This window comes from Rattus norvegicus, chromosome 14, assembly GCF_036323735.1.
Source record: "Rattus norvegicus strain BN/NHsdMcwi chromosome 14, GRCr8, whole genome shotgun sequence".
Lineage (NCBI taxonomy): Eukaryota > Metazoa > Chordata > Mammalia > Rodentia > Muridae > Rattus > Rattus norvegicus.
The window spans coordinates 80,160,832-80,184,079 of NC_086032.1; the positions used below are offsets into that span (position 1 = coordinate 80,160,832).

At 41.7% G+C, this 23,248-nt stretch overlaps 1 protein-coding gene across 7 annotated transcripts in view; it reads right to left on the reverse strand.

Annotated features, from left to right (window-relative positions):
* The window catches only part of Htt (huntingtin), a 149,213-nt gene that overhangs the window by 90,376 nt on the left and 35,589 nt on the right, over positions 1-23,248 (reverse strand). For 4 of the 7 annotated variants that reach the window (NM_024357.4, XM_008770274.4, XM_006251232.5 and 1 more), the window contains 10 exon segments: positions 119-256; positions 445-556; positions 1,404-1,522; positions 1,950-2,076; positions 6,754-7,097; positions 8,200-8,280; positions 18,224-18,271; positions 19,394-19,598; positions 21,274-21,452; positions 22,149-22,290. In NM_024357.4, the coding sequence (NP_077333.2) occupies positions 119-256; positions 445-556; positions 1,404-1,522; positions 1,950-2,076; positions 6,754-7,097; positions 8,200-8,280; positions 18,224-18,271; positions 19,394-19,598; positions 21,274-21,452; positions 22,149-22,290 (1,495 nt within the window). 7 annotated transcript variants of the gene reach the window in all.

Below are 23,248 nucleotides of genomic sequence, written 5' to 3' on the forward strand. Positions count from 1 at the left end.
ACAGCTGAAAACGTAAGCTAACTAGAAACACTCACTGCTCTAAGACAAAAGAAGGCAAGACTGTGGGATAGCTTTTAGCACAAATTAACTGGTGAAAAAAGGTGAGTTGTCAACATACCAGTACTTTCCATGGTACTGAGAGGTACTTTGTAGAGTTTGCTGAAGAACGACTCTGGATGAAGGGCCACAGCTGCACCAATACAGCTGAGGGCCAGGGCCTTCACACTGACTCTCACATCTCTGTCTGGAACCAGTGCTGCAAAGGAACCACCCAGGCCCTTTAGCCTTCTCCATGAAACGAGACTAACCCCTCTCACTCTTTCCCTCTGTCAGCACAAATAGAAAGTAAACTTCACCCCAACAACCAGATTCCAACAGATCGACAAGCTGACTTCTGAACCCGGAAGTGTCCCCTCAACTCTGCGTCTACTCTGCTGTGCTTACCTTTCTTTTCGCCAGTTAACAAAAAGGAAGCGGATAAAAGACGGACACAATGTACCAGAGGAGCAGAATCATCATCATTAGGCTGTCCTATGTCACCTTTGATTCGGCAAGGCTAGAACAGAGAAGTAAACATTTGATTCACTAGGTCAGTCAAGAAAGAAACCACATCAGGGTGCTAGAGACAGAGATGCCTATACTTGGGCACCTCCATAGCTGGTCTCAAACAGAACACAGTTGGCACCCTAAAACACAGGGCCATCGGGTGTGACAAGAGACAAGCTTAGTATGGAGAAGGTTCATGGGGCAGAAGTTGCTAAAACACAGCATTCAGGAAATGCTGTTCACATTGGCAAGTCACAAGCGTCTACTGAAAACTCTGAGTTCGAGGCCAACCAAGTCTATATAGTGAGACCCTGTCTCAAAACACTCAAAAACATACACATAAACGAAAAGATACTAGACAAAGGAATAAGCCAGAGAAGCGCAGAGGTTGGAAGGATACAAAACAACCTGGAGAGCACTCTCAAAGGAAGTCATTTTGACTGATATAATTAGATGACGAAATGCATTCCCAACCTCAAGGAATTTAAAGTTGACTGTAAATACAGTAGACGTGCATGTAAGGCAAACAACATTCAGAGTTGTCCTAATCAGTTGAGTGAGCAACACTAAGAACTCTGCAAAGCTCTGCATCCAGCCTCAAACGAATAACACAGCTATCAGGCAGGAGAGCTCAGCCCAGGGTACATCTGTGCAGGGAGGAGTCTCTGGAGAAAGAACTAATGCAACTGTTGAGATCTGGGTATCCCTGGAGAGGCCAAAAAGGACGGAGGTCTGGGAGTGTCCAGTGTGTCTAAGGGAAAGGGTAAGCCCAGAGCTGGGCTAGGGACAAGTGAAAGTGGCAAAGCCAGGGAACTCCAGCCCCTCACACACAAGCTGCCCCTTCCTATGAAGCTCACCTTGCTTTCTGGGTCCCCAGCTTCAGCAACCTCATCTTTTGAAACAAACTTATCAACACTGCTGTCAGAAGGCTGCCGGCTATGACCCATTCTTTCCAACAAGTGTGCCTGCTGAAGGGCTTTAAAAAATAGAAATCATAACCAAGTGACAGGTCCAATCAAAACACGTATATATTCACACAGAGATAATGTACAGCTAACAATTTAAATCTAAGTCTGATTATACCTAAATTGCCATTTTCAACTTGAATTGAAATAAGAATTAATGCCATTTTCGATTTAAAAAATGATACCAAAAGGTTTCTTCTTGAAATAAAGATAAAAATGTCCTGCTGGGCAGGGTTTAAGCCTTTAATCTCAGCATTTGGATGGCAAAGGCTGGCAGATCTCTCAAGTTCAAGGACAGCTTGGTCTACAGAGTAAGTCCCAGGCCAGCTAAAGCTGCACAAAGAAACTCTGTCTGGAGAAACAAAAACAAACAGACTAACGAGAAAAGATAAAGACGTCTAAGGCTGGAAACATTTCCACCACATGAAGTGAACTTACCCAGAGAAGAGTTTCTGAAAACGTCTGAGACTTCACCAGAAAGAACACCTGCAGCTTCCTCCTCGTCTTCCTCCTGTGGCTGTCCTATCTGCACGCCTAAATACTGGCTGTCAGCACCATCTAAGACCTGTACAGATAAAGGGGGACTGTCAGGTGAAAGCCCTTCAACACGAAGGAAAACCACCAACAGAGCTGAGCATGTAGAATGCAAAAACCATGTAGCATCAGTGATGCATACAGGATGCAAAGGGCAATTACTCACTCAATGGTCACAGGTAAATGCGTGTGGAAAAGCAACAAGCAAAAGCTCTTCAATACCTTGCTAAGAAAAGCTTTGCTGTGGAACGGCACCTGGGCAGGGTGATCATCTACACCAGGCCTGCACAAGATAGGCAAGTAACATTCTGGGGACAGGCCTGTAGAACCCTGCTCCTTCCAAGGATACATCATAAGTGGTCAATGATGACTGGGATAGACATATTCTTCAATGGCATAGATGTTTACAAGCTGCCCGTGCCCTGGTAGGTAGCCCACAGCTTGTGCTCCTTTTAAATAGTGCAAAATTGTGCGAATTGGTTTGTCAAACTAAACTTAGGTGGAATCATTACTTCAGTCTGTCACTGGTATCCTATCTGTGGTAATCAGACATTTTTTTGTCTCCCCAGGAAAAGGTCATACCAAGCTTTTATAGCTCTGTAAAATCTAAAGAAATTTCTATCTGTAAACTTTTTTGATATTAAAAAAATCTTCAAAAAAAATAGACATAAGGTTGGAAAGAGGTGGAAAGTAGATCTGGGAGTAGTTAGAAACAAAGATAAGGCTTCCAGATAAGAATCTAACAATGGGTTATCTGCACTAAATTTAAAAATACTTCATATGTGCAGACGGACTTGTAGAGAAAAGTTCCTGGAAAGCATAGCAAGGTGGAACCAGCGAGAACTCAAGGGTATGGAAAAAGAGAACACTGACTGCAGCCTTTCTAAGGGCATCTCTAACACCCTCGATAGCCATGTATTATCTTCTGTGTGCAACTGAACATCAGCTTTTGCTTGCTTGGTTGGTTGGTTGGTTGGTTGGTTGGTTGGTTGGTTGGTTTAGTTTGGTCTGGTCTGGAATAGTTTTGTCTAGTTTGATTTGGTTTGAGACAAGCTTTATCTGTGCACCACTGGCTGTCCTGGAACTCAATTTGAAAACCAGGGTGGCCAGGAACTCAGAGACACAACTTGCTCTGCCTGAGTGCTGAGATTAAAGGTGTGCGCCACTATGCCCGACTAAACTAACATTTTTTAACGTTTAAGAAATCCTATAGAATGTACAAACAGAACCCTAGTTTCCATTAGTTGAGAGAGATCTTCCCAATCTATTACACCCTGCCTATCTGAGATACCCGCCAATGTACTTGAAAAGCATCTTGGTTTATTTATACTTTCCTTCCTCTCTTCCTGTCTTTCTGTCTCTCATTATTTCTTTTTTTGTGTTATAAAAACTTTACCAAGCTGTCACCACATTAGAACACATAAACTAGAATAATCTGAACTGTAATCTTGGGCCACAATCACTAACATCTGGCTTCAGAATAAACTTACTCTTATCCCCTTTGAGGTGAGAGCTGCATTTCTGTATCAACAATTCCACACTGAAGAATGTTTACCATCCATCTGAAACCTCTTGTGTAATTTACCTGAAGAGCTGAGCAATAGCAGCCATAGGTATATGGCTCAGCGGATAAAATGCTCACTGTATAAGCATGCCAGATAGAACACTGTACATTTGTCATCCGAGCTCTAGGGGTTGGGATAAAGTAGGTCAAAGGTTTGTTGACCAGTCAGCCTAGTCAAAAACGTAATCTCTAAGTTCAGTATAAGAAGCTGTCTCATAAAATAAGGTGGACTGGTGCTGGGAAGAAAGCCCAGTGGGAAACAGCACTTGTTCTGCAAGCATGAGTCCCCGCACTCAAAACTCCAGAACTCATGTAAAAACCTAGGCATACTTGCACAGGCCTATAAACCTCAGTGCTGGGGTCAGAGGTGAGCAGACAGGTAGGTCCTGCAACTTCATTGGTCAGCCAGCGTAACAAAAAAACTGTGAGCTTCTAGTTCATTGAGAGACCCTGTCTCAAGGCAATAGGGCAAAAGTGATAGAGGAAGATACCCAAAATGCTGTTCTGCCCCTACGTGTATATGCACAGGGGCAAATCGGAAGCATGCTGATTTGTATTCAGTACCTTCATATAACATACACACACAAATAATTTTCCTCCATCATGAAAAACATATTCAAAAATTTCCAGTAGAAGACAAATAATCTATATAATCAAAAGCAACCCGAACTAGATTTCCAAACTGTCTTCCCTTCAGTGGGCTTACCCAGTCTCTCCAAACACAGACTAACTGCTGAGCAACTGAACTGAGGAGCTCAATGTCGTAAGGAACATCTGTTAGCTACCTGGAGAGGCAGAATAGGGTCAGAGATGTGCAGTCATTTTGTGTGTGAATGTGTGAGAGTAAGACAGAGACAGAGGAACAGAGAGAGGGAGAAAAAGAGAGAGAATATACATGTGTGCTGTGTGGTGGTTTGAATAGGTATGGCCCCCATAGAGCCATATTTGAATAATTGGCTCATGAGGAGTGAGTGGCACTATTAGGAGGTGAGTATGGTATTGTTGTGTAACTCTGGGGGAAGCCTTTGAAGTCTCCTATATTTATGCTCTGTCCCACGTGGAAAGTCAGTCTCCTTCTGATGCCTATAAATCAAGATGTAACTCTTGCCTCCTTTAGCACCACATGTGCCTGCATGCTGCAGTGATCCCTGCCATGATAAGGAACTGAACCTCTGAAACTGTAAGCCAATTAAATGTTTCCTTCTTAAGAGCTGCCTTGGTCAGGGCTGGAGAGATGAGCACTGCCTACTCTTCCAGAGGTTCTGATTTTAATTCCCAGCAAGCACATGGTAGCTCACATCCATCTGTAATTGGAACTGATGCACTCTTCTGGTGTCTGAAGATGCAAGGATACTCATGTAACTAAATAAATCAATCTTAAAAGAAAGATCTGCCTTGATTGTGGTGTCTCGTCACAGCATAAAACCTGAATTAAGACTCTGTGTGTGTGTGTGTGTGTGTGTGTGTGTGTGTGTGTGTGTGTGTGTGCATGAGAGAGAGAGAGAGAGACAGAGAGGGAGAGAGGGAGAGACAGAGGACACAAATGAACAGTGAGTGTATGCATACTTATAAGCATGGATGTGGAGGCAAGAGGTCACGTGCTGTACTCAGTTAGTTGTTCTCTACTATATTTTTGGGTCAAGGTTTCTCAGTGAACCTGGAGCTCTCCCATTTGGGATAGATTAGCTAGGAGCAAGCCTGTCTCTACCTCCCCAGAGCGAGGATTACAAAAGTGTGTGGTCATAAGGCCCAGCTTCTAACAGCAGATCCAAATTCACGCTTGTGTGGAAGCAACTTACTGGACACATCACCCTAGCTCCTGTGGATACAACATATACTCATTTCTGACTTGAATTCAGTGTTTTGCATCCATTTCAGTATTTCATTTATATTTCAGAAATGCCTGGTACAATATAAAATTTAGAAGCAAGCCAAAATATCCTACCATAGTCTTAATAAAATATATTCTAGGCTGGATGTGGTAGCTCATGCCTTTAATCCCAGTACTTGGGAAGGAGAGGCAGGTGGATCTCTTTGAGTTCAATTAGCCTGGTCTACAAATCGAGTTGAGGACACCCAGGGCTATTATACAAAGAAACCCTATCTCAAAAAATTATCTATCTATCTATCTATCTATCTATCTATCTATCTATCTATCTATCTATCTATCTATCTATCAGTTCTATATAGAACATATACTTTATGTATTATATAATATATATTCTATACAGAATATTACACTCTATAGTATATATATGCATATTCTACAGTAGCTAAACATTTAATTATATACACTTAAAATTGGATGAACAAACTATTCCACTTTTATATGTAGACAAAAGAATTGAAGGAGAGTCTCAGAGATATTTGCAGATCTATGCTCACAGTGCCCTTGTTTATAACTGTTAAAATGGGATGGTAACCCACATGTTTACTAACAGATGGAAGGATGAACAAAATGTAGTCTAGCCATACAATGGAATATTATTCAGCCATTAAAAAATTCTCACAAATGCTGCCCATGTTCCCAACAGTCCAAAGCTAAGGCAGGTAGATCTCAAATTTAAAGTCAGCCTGGGCTAGGACTGTTTCAGAAACATAAAAAAACAAAACAAAACAAACAAAAATACCCCACAGTTCAGCATACATGTGCACCAAACTTTCTGATTATACAATCTTTGAGGTGACTCCTGTCCATGACCTCAGACATCACAGAGACGGACATACGCACTACTTTTAAATGGACTGTGGTGAAGTACACTGAGAGGTCAGAAGTGCTAAAGTAATACAGAGTACCAATATCACCACCAACATTTCACTAAGACCACAGACACTTTCAATAGCAAGCTCCTGAAAATTTTAAAGTAGTTATTCAAACAGGTCTAATCAGGTATTAAAAATGTCATGTGTACAAAGTACATTTAAGTAACTTGATTTCAATCTCTATAGCTCAACACAAAAGATACTAGGCAATTTCTTCAGGGAAGGCATCCAACAAGACCGAGTTCTTTGTTCAGCATCTGAGCTGGGGACCTCTTACTAATATGTGTATTAAGACAGAAAACTGAGCAGGAGGGTCCAAGTGTGGGCCTCCAAGAATAAGCTCAGAAGACAAAAGAACCAGGGCGCCCTCTGCCCACTCACAATTTCAGAACTGTCAGAAGGAGTCACAGCTGAATCAGGTCCTTCAGTGGTGGTCTGAGAACTGTCACTGATGGGTGAGGAGGCCTGGGTCCCATCATTCAGGTCCATGGCAGGGTCGGATGGAACAGCACTGAACTGGCTGGAGCTGTGGCTCAAGATGTCTTCCTCATCTCCATCAGTAGCAGCACTGGTCAAGTCACAGCCTGACAAATCCACAGAGTCTGCTTGAAGTGTGTGCTGGGATCGAGGCTGCTCAGTGATGATGTCGTGACCTACAGAACCGGGAGTGGAGACACCCGAAGAAGAAGCAGCGAGCTCTCCACCAATCTCACTCTTCACAGAGGCTAGAGACACAGAGAAACTCAGTTGTCACATGGCCAGGGGAAATAGTAGCTAGGGAATCAAAAGTATGCAAAATGACAAAAAGTTCACTGTACTAAATGTTCTAACTTTTGTACATCATGGAGCATAGTGAAGAAAGGTCAAGCAGCACAGTGGAGCTGGTTGGAAAAAGCAAATTCTTCATGGCTATGAATATTTTAAATGTGTTGCATCACAAAACACAAGTTACAGTTCTAAATGCATCTCTAAAGCCATACATAGAATGTGTGTAACTCAGAAGCGGCTGGGGCAGGGACACAGGCAGACTCCCAGGAACTCTAAGTAAGCAACAACAGAACACTAGTGAGCACAGCACCTTCAGGACAGGCTTGCCTTCTTCCAAGTCCTGCTCATCACCACTCTAATCCTAGCCTCCTGTAGGAGGAACACACGCCACCTTTCCTTAGTTTAATTTTAAAATTCCCTCTTACAAACACTATGTGAGATCAAAATCACTTCAGTGCCCATTCGAATAATAGCAAAGTCCAATATTTAACATTTATTCAACCTTAAATGTTTGGAAGGCCTTGCAAAAAAAAAGTTGTTGATTTGTATTAGAGGAAATGAAAGGTGCTTAAGGTTGGAACAGTGAGATTGTACCAATAATACTGTGCTTTCAGAATGCTGATAGGACGGTTTGTTTTATAAAATAAAACCTTAAATATAAAACCAAAATAACTTCAAAACCATGAAGTGGCTCATCAGTGGCTCCTGATGAAGGCACTGGGTCACAGGCACTTGAGTTTTACACTGGTCTAAGCAAGCCAAAGTGTTTGTTCTGTGATTTCTTTATCTTGTGAACTTCCATCTACCATCCACTACCAAAAAGATACACTCCAGGGTAATAAATCAGTTTCTGAATATCCTAAAACAAGAAAAGCACATAGCAAACACATTTAGAGTGAACAGTATAAAAGCAGCTGAATTATAAAAGCCACTTTCTGAGCAAGCCACCCATGCCCCTCAATGCTGTGTTCAGGCTGAGGTGCTGAAAGGGACACAGGATGGCAGATAATAAATGAAGGCCAGCACTGGCAGCTCCTGGACCAAGAGGACAGCAAGTACCTGCAAAGGCTGAGCTGCTGACATCTGACCTGGACTCCGAGTCATCCTCCAAGGCTTCTTCCTCTCCTAAGAGCACTTTGCCTAGTAAATAATACAGCAACATTCCTCTTTAATTTTGCTAAAAATAATGTTTTCTTTAGGTCAAATAGTCAGGGGTGACGGTACACACTTACTCCCAGCACTCAGGAGACAGAAAGAAGTCATGCAAATATCTATGAGTTTGAGGTCAGCCACATCTACACAGTGAGTTTTATTTAGTCCAAACCAAAGCTACATAGTGACTCATAACAAACAAACATCGAACAAGCATACATTCTGAACTGAAAATCAAAGGCATATTTAATTTACCCTAATATGATTTATCCAACATGTATTATATCACTACCATGTTGAATGGAAAAAAGAGTGACTTTTAGAATATTGCAAAAGCAGTAAGTCTACTAGAGAAGGGAGGCAGACGTAATTCCTACTGAACTATACCACAAAATAACTTTTCATTGATTTAGATTACTATTGCAGTTAAATAATTTACTATTGCTTATTAAATGAATGAGTAGCTTATGGCTAAAAAGGTCCAATTCTATCAGTCAGGCCTTGGAGTATACATATTTTATTGGAATATCATAGCAAATACAAAGTTGTATATCAAACTCTTTTTTTTAAAAATTTTCCATCTTTATTAAATTGGGTATTTTTATTTACATTTCTTTCTTTTATTTATTTTTTTATTAACTTGAGTATTTCTTATTTACATTTCAAATGTTATTCCCTTTCCCAGTTTCTGGGCCAACATCCCCCTAGCCCCTCCCCCTCCCCTACTTTATGGGTGTTCCCCTCCCCATCCTCCCCCCATTGCCGCCCGGCCCCCAACAATCACGTTCACTGGGGGTTCAGTCTTAGCAGGACCCAGGGCTTCCCCTTCCACTGGTGCTCTTACTAGGCTATTCATTGCTACCTATGAGGTCAGAGTCCAGGGTCAGTCCATGCATAGTCTTTGGGTAGTGGCTTAGTCCCTGGAAGCTCTGGTTGCTTCTCATTGTTGTTCATATGGGGTCTCGAGCCCCTTCAAGCTCTTCCAGTCCTTTTTCTGATGCCTTCAATGGGGGTCCTGTTCTCAGTTCAGTGGTTTGCTGCTGGCATTCACCTCTGTATTTGCTGTATTCTGGCTGTGTCTCTCAGGAGAGATCTATATCCGGCTCCTGTCAGCCTGCACTTCTTTGCTTCATCCACCTTGTCTAATTGGGTGGCTGTATATGTATGGGCCACATGTGGGGCAGGATCTGAATGGGTGTTCCTTCTGTCTCTGTTTTAATCTTTGCCACTCTATTCCCTGACAAGGGTATTCTTGTTCCCCTTTTAAAGAAGGAGTGAAGCATTCGCATTTTGATCATCCGTCTTCAGTTTCATGTGTTCTGTGCATCTAGGGTAATTCAAGCATTTGAGCTAATAGCCACTTATCAATGAGTGCATGTGTGTTTTCTGTGATTGGGTTACCTCACTCAGGATGATATTCTCTGTTGAAGGGCATCGGGGTTCTTTCCAGCTTCTGGCTATTATAAATAAGGATGCGATGAACATAGTGGAGCACGTGTCTTTTTTTATATGTTGGGGCATCTTTTGGGTATATGCCTAAGAGGTACAGTTGGGTCCTCAGGTAGTTCAATGTCCAATTTTCTGAGGAACCCCCAGACTGATTTCCAGAATTGTTGTACCAGTCTGCAATCCCACCAACAATGGAGGAGTGTTCCTCTTTCTCCACATCCTCGCCAGCATCTGCTGTCACCTGAGTTTTTGATCTTAGCCATTCTCACTGGTGTGAGGTGAAATCTCAGGGTTGTTTTGATTTGCATTTCCCTTATGACTAAAGATGTTGAACATTTCTTTAGGTGTTTCTTAGCCATTCGGCATTCCTCAGCTGTGAATTCTTTGTTCAGCTCTGAACCCCATTTTTTAATAGGGTTATTTGTCTCCCTGCAGTCTAACTTCATGAGTTCTCCGTATATTTTGGATATAAGCCCTCTATCTGTTGAAGGATTGGTAAAGATCTTTTCCCAATCTGTTGGTTGCCATTTTGTCCTAACCACAGTGTCCTTTGCCTTACCGAAGCTTTGCAGTTTTGTGAGATCCCATTTGTCGATTCTTTATCTTAGAGCATAAGCCATTGGTGTTTTGTTCAGGAAATTTTTTCCAGTGCCCATGTGTTCGAGATGATTGCCGAGTTTTTCTTCTATTAGTTTGAGTGTATCTGGTTTGATGTGGAGGTCCTTGATCAACTTGGACTTAAGCTTTGTACAGGGTGATAAGCATGGATCGATCTGCATTCTTCTACATGTTGACCTCCAGTTGAACCAGCACCATTTGCTGAAAATGCTATCTTTTTACATTGGATGGTTTTGGCTCCTTTGTCAAAAATCAAGTGACCACAGGTGTGTGGGTTCATTTCTGGGTCTTCAATTCTATTCCATTGTTCTATTTGTCTGTCTCTGTACCAATACCATGCAGTTTTTATCACTATTGCTCTTCCTACTTGAGTTCAGGGAAAGTGATTCCCCCTGAAGTCCTTTTATTGTTGAGGATAGTTTTAGCTATCCTGGGTTTTTTGTTATTCCAGATGAATTCGCAAATTGTTCTGTCTAACTCTTTGAAGAATTGGGTTGGTATTTTGATGGGGATTGCATTGAATCTGTAGATCACTTTTGGTAAAATGGCCATTTTTACTATATTAATCCTGCCAATCCATGAGCATGGGAGATCTTTCCATCTTCTGAGGTCTTCTTCAATTTCTTTCTTCAGAGGCTTGAAGTTCTTATTGTACAGATCTTTTACTTGCTTGGTTAAAGTCACAATGAGGTACTTTATATTATTTGGGACTATTATGAAGGGTGTCATTTCCTTAATTTCTTTCTCGGCTTGTTTCTCTGTTGTGTAGAGGAAGGCTACTGATTTGAGTTAATTTTATACCCAGCCACTTTGCTGAAGTTGTTTATCAGCTTTAGTAGTTCTCTGGTGGAACTTTTGGGATCACTTAAATATACTATCATGTCATCTGCAAATAGTGATATTTTGACCTCTTCTTTTCCGATCTGTATCCCTTTGATCTCCTTTTGTTGTCTGATTGCTCTGGCTAGAACTTCAAGAACTATATTGAATAAGTAGGAAGAGAGTGGGCAGCCTTGTCTAGTCCCTGATTTTAGTGGGATTGCTTCAAGTTTCTCTCCATTTAGTTTAATGTTAGCAACTGGTTTGCTGTAAATGGCTTTTACTATGTTTAGGTATGGGCCTTGAATTCCAATTCTTTCCAGGACTTTTATCATGAAGGGGTGTTGAATTTTGTCAAATGCTTTCTCAGCATCTAATAAAATGATCATGTGGTTTTGTTCTTTCAGTTTGTTTACATAATGGATCACATTGATGGTTTTCCATATATTAAACCATCCCTGCATGCCTGGGATAAAGCCTACTTGATCATGGTGGATGATTGTTTTGATGTGCTCTTGGATTCGGTTTGCCAGTATCTTATTGAGTATTTTTGCATCGACATTCATAAGGGAAATTGGTCTGAAGTTCTCTTTCTTTGTTGGGTCTTTGTGTGGTTTAGGTATAAGAGTAAGTGGGCTTCATAGAAGGAATTCAGTAGTGCTCCATCTGATTCAATTTTGTGGATTAGTTTGGATAGTATTGGTATGAGGTCTTCTATGAAGGTCTGATAGAATTCTGCACTAAACCCGTCTGGACCTGGGCTCTTTTTGGTTGGGAGACCTTTAATGACTGCTTCTATTTCATTAGGAGTTATGGGGTTGTTTAACTGGTTTATCTGTTCCTGATTTAACTTCGGTACCTGGTATATGTCTAGGAAATTGTCCATTTTCCTGCAGATTTTCAAGTTTTGTTGAATATAGGCTTTTGTAGTAAGATCTGATGATTTTTTGAATTTCCTCTGATTCTGTAGTTATGTCTCCCTTTTCATTTCTGATTTTCTTAATTTGGACACACTCTCTGTGTCCTCCGGTTAGTCTGGCTAAGGGTTTATCTATCCTGTTGATTTTCTCAAAGAACCAACTTTTGGTTCTGTTGACTCTTTCTATGGTCCTATTTGTTTCTACTTAGTTGATTTCAACTTTGAGTTTGATTATTTCCTGCCTTCTACTCCTCCTGGGTGTATTTGTTCTAGAGCTTTGTGACATATGCTCTCTCCTGTTTCTTTCTGCAGGCACTCAGAGCTATGAGTTTTCCTCTTAGCACAGCTTTCATTGTGTCCCATAAGTTTGGGTATTCTTATTAAATTCTAAGAAGTCTTTAATTTCTTTATTTTTTCCTTGACCAGGTTATCGTTGAGTAGAGCATGGTTCAACTTCCACGTATATGTGGGCGTTCTTCCCTTATTGTTATTGAAGACCAGCTTTAGGCCGTGGTGGTCTGATAGCACGCATGGCATTATTTCTATCTTTCTGTACCTGTTGAGGCCCATTTTTTGACCAATTATATGGTCAATTTTGGAGAAAGTACCATGAGGAGCTGAGAAGAATGTATATCCTTTTGCTTTAGGATAGAATGTTCTATAAATATCTGTTAAGTCCATTTGGTTCATGACTTCTTAGTCTGTCTACATCTCTGTTTAATTTCTGTTTCCATGTCCTGTCCATTGATGAGAGTGGGGTGTTGAAATCTCCTACTATTATTGTGTGAGGTGCAATGTGTGTTTTGAGCTTTAGTAAGGTTTCTCTTACGTATGTAGGTGCCCTTATATTTGGGGCATAGATATTTAGGATTGAGAGTTCATCTTGGTGGATTTTTCCTTTGATGAATATGAAGTGTCATTCCTTATCTTTTTTGATGACTTTTAGTTGAAAATTGATTTTATTTGATATTAGAATGGCTACTCCAGCTTGCTTCTTCTGACCATTTGCTTGGAAAGTTGTTTTCACTCTGAGGTAGTGTCTGTCTTTGTCTCTGAGGTGTTTCCTGTAGGCAGCAAAATGCAGGGTCCTCATTGCGTATCCAGTTTGTTAATCTATGTCTTTTTATTGGGGAGTTGAGGCCATTGATGTTGAGAGATATTAAGGAATAGTGATTATTGCTTCCTGTTATATTCATATTTGGATGTGAGGTTATGTTTGTGTGCTTTTCTTCTCTTTGTTTTGTTGCCAAGACGATTATTTTCTTGCTTTTTCTAGGGTGTAGCTTGCCTCCTTATGTTGGGCTTTACCATTTATTATCCTTTGTAGAGCCGGATTTGTAGAAAGATATTGTGTAAATTTGGTTTTGTCATGGAATATCTTGGTTTCTCCATCTATGTTAATTGAGAGTTTTGCAGGAAACAGTAACCTGAGCTGGCATTTGTGTTCTCTTAGGGTCTGTACGACATGGGTCCAGGACCTTCTGGCTTTCATAGTGTCTGGCGAAATGTCTGGTGTGATTCTGATAGGTCTGCCTTTATATGTTACTTGACCTTTTTCCCCTTACTGCTTTTAATATTCTTTTTTTTTTTTTTTGGTTCTTTTTTTCAGAGCTGGGGACCGAACCCAGGGCCTTGCGCTTCCTAGGTAAGCGCTCTACCACTAAGCCAAATCCCCAACCTGCTTTTAATATTCTTTTTTTATTTTCTGCATTTGGTGTTTTGACTATTATGTGACGGGAGGAGTTTCTTTTCTGGTCCAATCTATTTGGAGTTCTGTAGGCTTCTTGTATGTCTATGGGTATCTCTTTTTTTAGGTTAGGGAAGTTTTCTTCTATGATTTTGTTGAAGATATTTACTGGTCCTTTGAGCTGGGAGTCTATACCTATTATCCTTAGGTTTGATCTTTTCATTGAATCCTGGATTTCCTGTATGTTTTGGACCAGTAGCTTTTTCCGCTTTACATTATCTTTGACAGTTGTGTCGATGATTTCTATGGAATCTTCTGCTCCTGAGATTCTCTCTTCTATCGCTTGTATTCTGTTGGTGATGCTTGTATCTACAGCTCCTTGTCTCTTCCTTTGGTTTTCTATATCCAGGGTTGTTTCCCTGGGTTCTTTCTTGATTGCTTCTATTTCCATTTTTAATTCCTTCAACTGTTTGATTGTGTTTTCCTGGAATTCTTTCAGGGATTTTTGCGATTCTTCTCTGTAGGCTTCTACTTGTTTATTTATGTTTTCCTGTGTTTCTCTAAGGGAGTTCTTCATGTCTTTCTTGAAGTCCTCCAGCATCGTGATCAAATATGATTTTGAATCTAGATCTTGTTTTTCTAGTGTGTTTGGATATTCAGTGTTTGCTTTGGTGGGAGTATTGGGCTCCGATGATGCCATGTAGTCTTGGTTTCTGTTGCTTGGGTTCCTGAGCTTGCCTCTCGCCATCAGATTATCTCTAGTGTTACTTTGTTCTGCTATTTCTGACAGTGGCTAGACTGTCCTATAAGCCTGTGTGTCAGAAGTGCTGTAGACCTGTTTTCCTGTTTTCTTTTAGCCAGTTATGAGAACAGAGTGTTCTGCTTTCGGGCGTGTAGTTTTTCCTATCTACAGGTCTTCAGCTGTTCCTGTGGGCCTGTGTCCTGAGTTCACCAGGCAGGTCGCTTGGGGCAGAAAAGTTGGTCTTACCTGTGGTCCCGAGGCTCAAGTTTGCTCGTGGGGTGTTGCTTAGGAGCTCTCTGCAAGGGCAGCAACCAGGAGGACCTGCGCTGCACTTTCCGGGAGCCCCGGTGCACCAGGGTCCCAGATGGCGTTTGGTGTTTTCCTCTGGAGTCAGAAATATGGGCAGAGTGTAGTCTCTTCTGCCTTCCCAGGCGTGTCTGCCTCTCTGAAGGTTTAGCTCTCCCTCCCACGGGATTTGGGTGCAGAGAACTGTTTATCAGGTCAGTCCCTTCAGGTTCCGGCGGTGTCTGGGGCGCAGGGGACCTGCTGCTCCAGTGCCCTTATCTACGGGATCCCAGAGGCCGTATACAGTTTCCTCTTGGGCCAGGGATGTGGGCAGGGGAGGGCAGTGTTGGTGGTCTCTTCCGCTCTGCAGCCTCAGGAGTGCCCACCTGTCCGGGCAGTGAGCTCTCTCTCCCACGGGGTGTGGGAGCAGTGCGTTGTGCACTGCGGGAGGGGATCAGTGAGTCTTACATTTCAAATATTATTCCTTTTCCTGGTTTCCAGGCCAACATCCCCCTAACCCCTCCCCCTCCCCCCTTCTATATGGGTGTTCCCCTCCCTATCCTACCCCCATTATCAAACTCTTAAATATAAATAAATCACTTTCATTTTATTATCTTTTTATAATCTACACTACAGCTAAGAATCTGAAAAGAAAATATTTTCTAGTAGAGTTTTAAAAATATATCTTATAGTTTATGTTTAGTTATATTAGGAAGAAAATTTAATATCTTTACAGCTATATTACATATGAACATCATTAGACAACATCAAATTATACTTTGATCTTGGCTGCTTTATTGAATGGAGAAATGCTTCGGGATTTCTAGAGAGGATTAAGAGGGATGACTGTTGCTTGGTGTAGGTAGCACTGTTCACATGTTGAAGTAAAAAATTAACAGGAAGCCCACAACACAGGAATAAAGCACCTGCTCTCTGGTTGCTGCTCTACCACACCTGCCCTGCTCTGACAGACCAATACCTCTGACCTGGACGAGAATAAATCTTTCCATTGAAGTTGTTCATTTAAGGTATGCTCTCAAACAGAAAAAAATTAAAACAGATACTATCTAGCCTAATATTAGCCTAATATTACTATACTTCAAGTAATAATTGTGACAATTTCCATGAAATTACATGATGTAATATTAAAGGCATAAGCTAATTAGCAAAGAGAATACAAATCTATGCAAAATCAACACAGCGACTAGACATAAATACAAACAGAACCTTTTTAACAAAACATGTAGTTTAAAAAATCAAATAATGGGGTTGGGTATTTAGCTCAGTGGTAAAGCGCTTGCCTAGCAAGCGCAAGGCCCTGGGTTTGGTCCCCAGCTCCGAAAAAAAAAAAAAAAAAAGAGGATAAAAAAATCAAATAAAACTCAACAACAGTGAACTTGAATCTTAATGAAGAAGTTTTTACCCTCCAAGTCAGTGGCTGATCATATTCTGGAGAAAGTTACCCTCAGGGCAGATTCAATGAAGAGAGAAAAAAAAGGAGAGCTGCTGCCAACAAGAGAAGAAACTGCTAGGCCCCTCTGACCTTTGCAGAAGCCTATGTGCTCCACAACTCTGTTTTGATCTATCTTATATCTGGGTGAGTACACTTGTCTTAGTTAGTGCTTCTATGGCTGTGATAAAACTCCATTACCTAAAGTAACTTGGGGAAAAACTGAGGGCAACTGGAGCAAGAACCTAGGGCAGACACTGACACAAAGGCAGGGGCAATGCTGCTCACTGACTTGCTCAGTTGGCTGTCCTACAGCACAGAACCACCTGCCCGGGGTGGCAGTGCCCAGAGTGAGCTGCACCCCCCCCTCTAGACGATCAACCAAGAAAACGCATCACTGGTTTGTCCACAGACCTGTCCAGTGAGGACATTTTTTTCAACTAAGGTTCCTACTTCAAAAATGACTCTACCTTGTATCAAGTTGACATTAACTAGCCAGGACAACACTTAAAAAAAAAATCTTTGTTATAACAAAAAAGTTTTAAAATCTCCAGTCTAAATAAAAATATCATCAGGAGATTCAGGAAGTAGCAGAGATGAGAACTCATCTCAATAATGCCACCTTTGTCACCATCTCTGGATGAAGCGACTGTGAAGTAAGTTATCAGAGTGACTTTACCAAGTGCCCACCAGTCTCTCCGACAAGAGCAGAGAGCACCACTTCTTAGAATTCTTCTGGCCTTTGCATTGGCAGTGCTTTCTAAAACACTAAGCATTTCCTACCACAATGGACCAAACATCCTGCTTTCTTTTTAAGAGACAATGTCTTCCTAGTAGCCCAAAAGACTTCTGCTTCAGCCTCCAGGTGACATCTAGTTCCCAAATTCTTCAAGGAAATGTTTTCCTAATTCAATGAAGACTAGAATATTGTTCCTGTGAAGAACTTATTCAAAAGTGAGGTGTACTGTCACCCCACCAAGTGGGAAGTGCAGGCAGTTCAAGGCCAGCTCGTACTACACAGTGAGGCCCTGTCTCAAAACATAAAAAAAAAAAAAGGAAAAACACAAATCTTCACTTAAAATGGCAAATACTGTGCTTTAAGTTTTAAGTGCTCAAATTATGATACAGAAAACAAATTCACCTTTTAAGATTTTAAAAATAAAAATCACAGCAATTCTTTTCCATGGAAATTCATAATGTAAAATGAAATTGCAGCTGCTACAAAGTGAACAAGTGTACAAAACTATCAAGTCATATCAGAAACTCTGGAATAAAAATAGGTCAGAAAACACATATGTGAGAAGTTAAATGTGGCTGAAAACTGATTAACAAGGCAGGAACAAAATGAAGAATCAAAAAAAAAACTATCTAGTATAACTACTAATAAAATTCATTAAGAAGGGAAGTTAGGGCTGGAGAGATGGCTCAGTGGTTAAGAACACTGACTGCTCTTCCAGAGGTCCTGAGTTCAAATCCCAGTAACCACATGGTGGCTCACAACCATCTGTAATGGGATCCAATGCCCTCTTCTGTACTCATATACATAAAATAAATCATATAAAAAAAAGAATAGAAGTTACTTTTATAAAGTAGAGTGATGCACTCTCTACAGTGGTACTGAGTCCAGCTGCATCTTTAAGATTTCAGTGGCAAACAGCCAGCCCCAGCAGCTTATGTATTAGATCATTGTTCTTCAGCAGTCACATGGCAGGAAAACAACCTCAAGAGCCCAATTTGCTCTCTGGTCCCTTATAGAAAGTTTGCTGACCTTTGTCCTCAAACATTAGAAATTATGATAAATAACTGTGATATAAACAATTTTTAAACGGCAGAAAACTTTGGATCCCAGCAGTATTCATACACTTACTCTCCTGGGAGGAAATATAAGCAGAATCCAACGTATTAGCAAACACAGAAACAGCAGTTCAACTCAACACAAGACTTAGATTGTGAGATAATCACCTTTTTGCTTTCTTGAGAGAACAGGGCTGCATGAGGAACCCCCTCCAGCTGTAAATCACGGAAAGTAACAGAAGAAAGTAAGGTAACAAGCTGCTAAAATCTGCAAGAAATTCAAAAATCCTCAAAAAGCTTGACTCAAATTCTAAAATGGGGAATATGGACATATTTCCATAGGACATGTCTAAACACCACAGTGTCACACTTTAAAGGTGATAATTACACTCCTGTTCAAATACACAGTTTAAAGATATGACTAAAATGTCAAAAAAGCTCATATAAATTGCACTTTAAAAGCCAAATTAAAACCATAAGATCTCACATTACTTGGACAACCAGAGGCCAGACATAAGCTTTCATTGGAAGCAGTTACTAGAGATGTGCATTTCTGTTCACTGGGTAGATGACATACTTTCCACAAAAAATAAGAATTCTTTAATAACGAGAACAGCAGAAAAACATTTTCTGGTCATAGTCCAGGCAAACTCTTCAGCTCATGAGGCCACAATCATATCTCCCAGGCAGACTGTCTCTAATTTGTAGCTACAGGAAGTCTGGCTCCTCTATGTATACACTGTGGCAAGCCACGACATGCCCGGTCATCGGAACTTCTCAGAGCCTGCTAAATGCCCAGTCACTTCTAGAGGCTGGCACGCCCAGATTCCTATCTGTCCCACCGTCCGAGAGTAGCTCATGTCAGACAGGGCAGGCTGCCACTGCCTAATCTATGGCTCACTCTTTGAGCATCAAGAAGAACAGAGACCAGGTTAGGGAGATGTCTTCAAGGACCAGGAATGGAAAGGGTTCTCTAAAGTCAGGATCCAAGTAGAAAAAGAACACTAAATTCCCCAAAAAAGACATAAAAACCTATTCATCCTTGACAATCAAACATGAGAGTACTGGAAATTGTCTAATATTTCTATTTCACTGTACCCGAAATGGAGGTGACAAGCCAGAAAGATAGGAGACCAGACTTTAAAGGTGTGGCCTCCTTTAAAGTCATCTAGTTTTCTAAACTATAGATTTATTTGCAAAAGCAGAAAGATGCCTACATCGTTAGATTGGGAAGGAATTTAGGCATGGATAGCTCAGCGCAGCACAGCCCCATAAAGCATCAGAAGGAAACATGCCTTAATGCACAGTGGTGAGACGACAACTTTGCTGAGAACGCACCTAAAAGCTCCACGATACTCCCGCTGCGGCCTCGGCCCCCGGCTTCCTCTCGAACCAGAGTGAGCTGCCCGAGCCCTCCTGGTGTGGTCAGTGCTTGCAGCAGCTCAGGTGGAGGGGTACGGAAGAGCTGCTGCAGGAGCTCCAATGCCCCTGTCACCACATTATGGTCTTGGTGCTGTGTGTGATGCAAAGTCAGTTCATAAACCTAGGAGCAGAAACACAGGTTTTCAGTCATGTTTAAAATGCATCGCAGGGGTGGAGAGATGGCTCAGTGGTTAAGAGCATTCATTGTCTGCTCTTCCAGAGGTCCTGAGTTCAATTCCCAGCAACCACATGGTGGCTCACAACCATCTGTGATGGGATCTGATGCCCTCTTCTGGCCTGCAGGTGTACATGCAGACAGAGCATACACATAAATTTTAAAATTCTTAAAAACCAAATAAAATTAATAAATACATAACATCCCAGATTTCACTATGTTTTCACTGGTCTTTGCCAGCAAAACTGTCCCTTAATTTTTTCCTGTAAAGACTTGTTACTTTTATAGGTAGATCATTATTGTCATGCTATATTCTGAATTCCCATGATTTCTTTCATTTATATTAACTCCTTGGAAATACATTAAAGCACTTGCTATAGAACACCAGTAAGCAAACTCAGGATCTTTGTTTCCCAAAACTGATGAATAGGAAAGAAAATAATCCCAATGGACACTGCTGTGGAGGCAAGTGGGGACATCCAACCATCAGAAACAGAGAAAAGAGCCACAAATGTTAAGAATGCCAATCAAAATGTTTGGTGTTTTTAGTACTATACTACACTATAGAAACAATGAACTTGTTAGTTTTTTTTCTTTAAAGTTACCAGGGGGAAAAAAGCCCAAAATTTAAATAATGATTTCAGATAACACATAATTTTGCAATATAAATATACCCTAGACAATTTCAACCATACTTATAAAATCACTGTATAAAATTAATACTTCAGAGGCACTCTGTAGTTTTACTTTGCAAAGTTTGCCAACCCTAGCATTAGGTGGTAAGATAAAAGCAAAAAACACACAAATGCAGGCCTAGAGAGATGGCTCAGCAGTTAAGAGCATTGGTCGCTCTTGCAAAAGACCCAGGTTCAATTCCCAGCACCCACATGGCAGTTCACAACTGTCTGTAAATCAAGTTCCAGTAAATCCAACTCCCTAAGAGAGACACACTTGCAGGCCAAACACCAATGCATGATTTTAAAAGATTTTTAAAAAAATAGCATGTTTTCTTTTTTGAAGGTTGGTGTAGAATAAAAAAGAAGATGCTTTAAGGCTTAGTTTAGCTCTTCTCCTGCAACCTATATGCATATGCATAGCCCTAAATCCTGACTGGCAAACTGCTAGCCACAGCCACATCTGGCTTTATACTTGCTTTCTACTCCCCATTTGGACTTTTTTGAGATCTGGTCATGTAGCTACAGATAGCTTGGAGTTCCTACGCAGGACAGGCATGTGCTGAACTTGTCCTTCTCTCTTGGTATCCCAAGTACTGGGGTCACAGGCATACAATGCTGTGTCTTGTTCTGTGCTGCTTCTGTGGATGAAATCTCAGTGGAATATGGCCACATTTATGGGCTGTCTGTGGCTTTCAAATTATAATGGTAGGGGGAATTCAGTGAAGATGGCTGGATATGCAAAGCTTAACACACATACTCTTTGGCCCTTTGTGAGAACCGTGTGGTCCCTGTTTTAGATAAACGACTCATTCCTCATTCCATACTGAGCTACATCTCCTGACTCCTCAGGAGCGAGGGAACACGCCATCACGCAGCTTACTCCTTTCTGCCCCAACACTTCTGGAAACAATGCTGCTTCCAAGGAGCACATGCCCCATGCTTACCTGGACAAGCTGCTCTGCAGAAGGAGAGACTTCCATTTCTTTCCGTGTTACCCCAAAGCTGCCCTTTAGACTTGTGTCCTTGACCTGCTGCTGGAGCAAGGGCACTAGACACCTCAGTGTGAGCAACACACCAAGGATCAGGAGAGTGGGGTGGTCTTCCTCCATGGGAACCAGCAAACCTGCAAAGGCAACCAAAGAGGCTCAAAAGTCAGTCCACAGCTCAGAGAACCACAGTGCACACTGGTAAAAAAGGAGACCTGCAGGAGTGCCCTATTGTAAGCCTCAAAGTAAAGGGAAGAGGGACATAAGCACAACTGTGTGCAAAATACAGGCTGTGTGTGCCCAGATCAAGGAGCAGCCTTGCAGCATAAGACATGTCCTTAGCTTGGTAGGACCCTATAGGAAGTGGACCTGGATTTGGAATTCAGATGGTTGTATCAAATGTCCACATGCTCATTCCAACAAGATTTACTCATGTTGATTTTGATAGCAGAGAGACACAAAGAGAGAGAGAGAGAGAGAGACAGACAGACAGACAGACAGACAGACAGACAGACAGAGACAGAGAGACAGAGACAGAGACAGAGAGAGAAAGAATATGTTAGTCTCCCTAGAGCACCCACAGAGTGTTGAAGTATGTATAGCCTCAGGTCTCTGACACAGAATACCAGAGGGGTGGGTGAAGTTATATACCTATGGGCACAGCTGCAGCTGAAACGTCTCCAAGACCACTTATGGGCTTGCAGCACCCCCTATAGAATTCACATTTAGCAGTCAGCAGCTGCAAGTGGTCTAGTCCCGATGCCAAGGGTCAGTGTACTTTAAAAGATTGAGCAGATGCTAAGACTGAGCCAGCCGGCCCTTTCCTCTCTTACCTAGGAGCACATTCAGGAGCCAGTTGTAGAAGTACTGTGTCCTCCTAGAGTGCTGGCAGATACTCACTGCTGACCCAGCTGCTGTCCGCCGCACAGTGGGAGAGCTTGACTTCAGATTTGCTATGAAAGCTTTCAATAGAACCTGAGAACAAACAAAACCAGGAAGAAGCTGAAGCTCCTGTGGAGCTTATGACACATTCCACAGAATTCCAAATCTCGAGGAACAGAAACTGTGACAAGCTGACACATTTTTCATAGATGGAACAGAAAATCCCAAATTTTCCAAAGTCAGCAAGTGTTTATCAGCAGTCTATTTACTTTCTTATAGATTGCATTGGGAAGGCTGTGTGATAGTTCAAATGGTAAAGGCATTTGTAGCCAAGGTTAATGTAGCTAAGTTCTATCCCCAGAACCCACATGAACACACACACACACACACACACACACACACACACACACACACACGCACACACACACACACACAAAAACAACAACAACAACAACAACCAGAAGTGATACCCAGACCAGTAGATGTGTTAATAGCAACAAACAAACATAAAAGAATTGTGTAAAGGGAGACTCAGCTTTACTTTTTCCTGAGAAGCCTCTCAGTCCGCCCTTCTAGCCCATCCCCATTCCTCCATGTCTGCCTGTTGACCAGGAAACACTTTATCTAAGACCCCTAGTGACCACACAGGGCTGACTCAGGTAGGCGAATTTCATCCTACTTCCTGTCTTTTAGTACCATCTCTCCTACCTCATCCCAGCCCTTTAGTAGCCTACTTGCAAGTGCTCTCCTACTCTGACTCCATCCTATGGAGATTCCACTTCTCAGTTTGACCCAGGACCCCACCCCCACCCCCACGCCCGAGCCCTATAATCCCAGTCTCTGCAGACACACTCTTTGTCCACTGCAGCCTCCTTATAGGAGTGCCTCTTTACACCACAGTCTAACTGCTCAAGGATCCTGCTTCTTGGTATGGACAGGATCCTCCAGTTCTGTACTACAAAAAAAAAAAAAAAAAAGGGAATTCTCCTGAGGAAAAAGTGATCTGCATACCAAGGGCATTGTTAGGAATGCCAAATCCCAACTGCTTCCT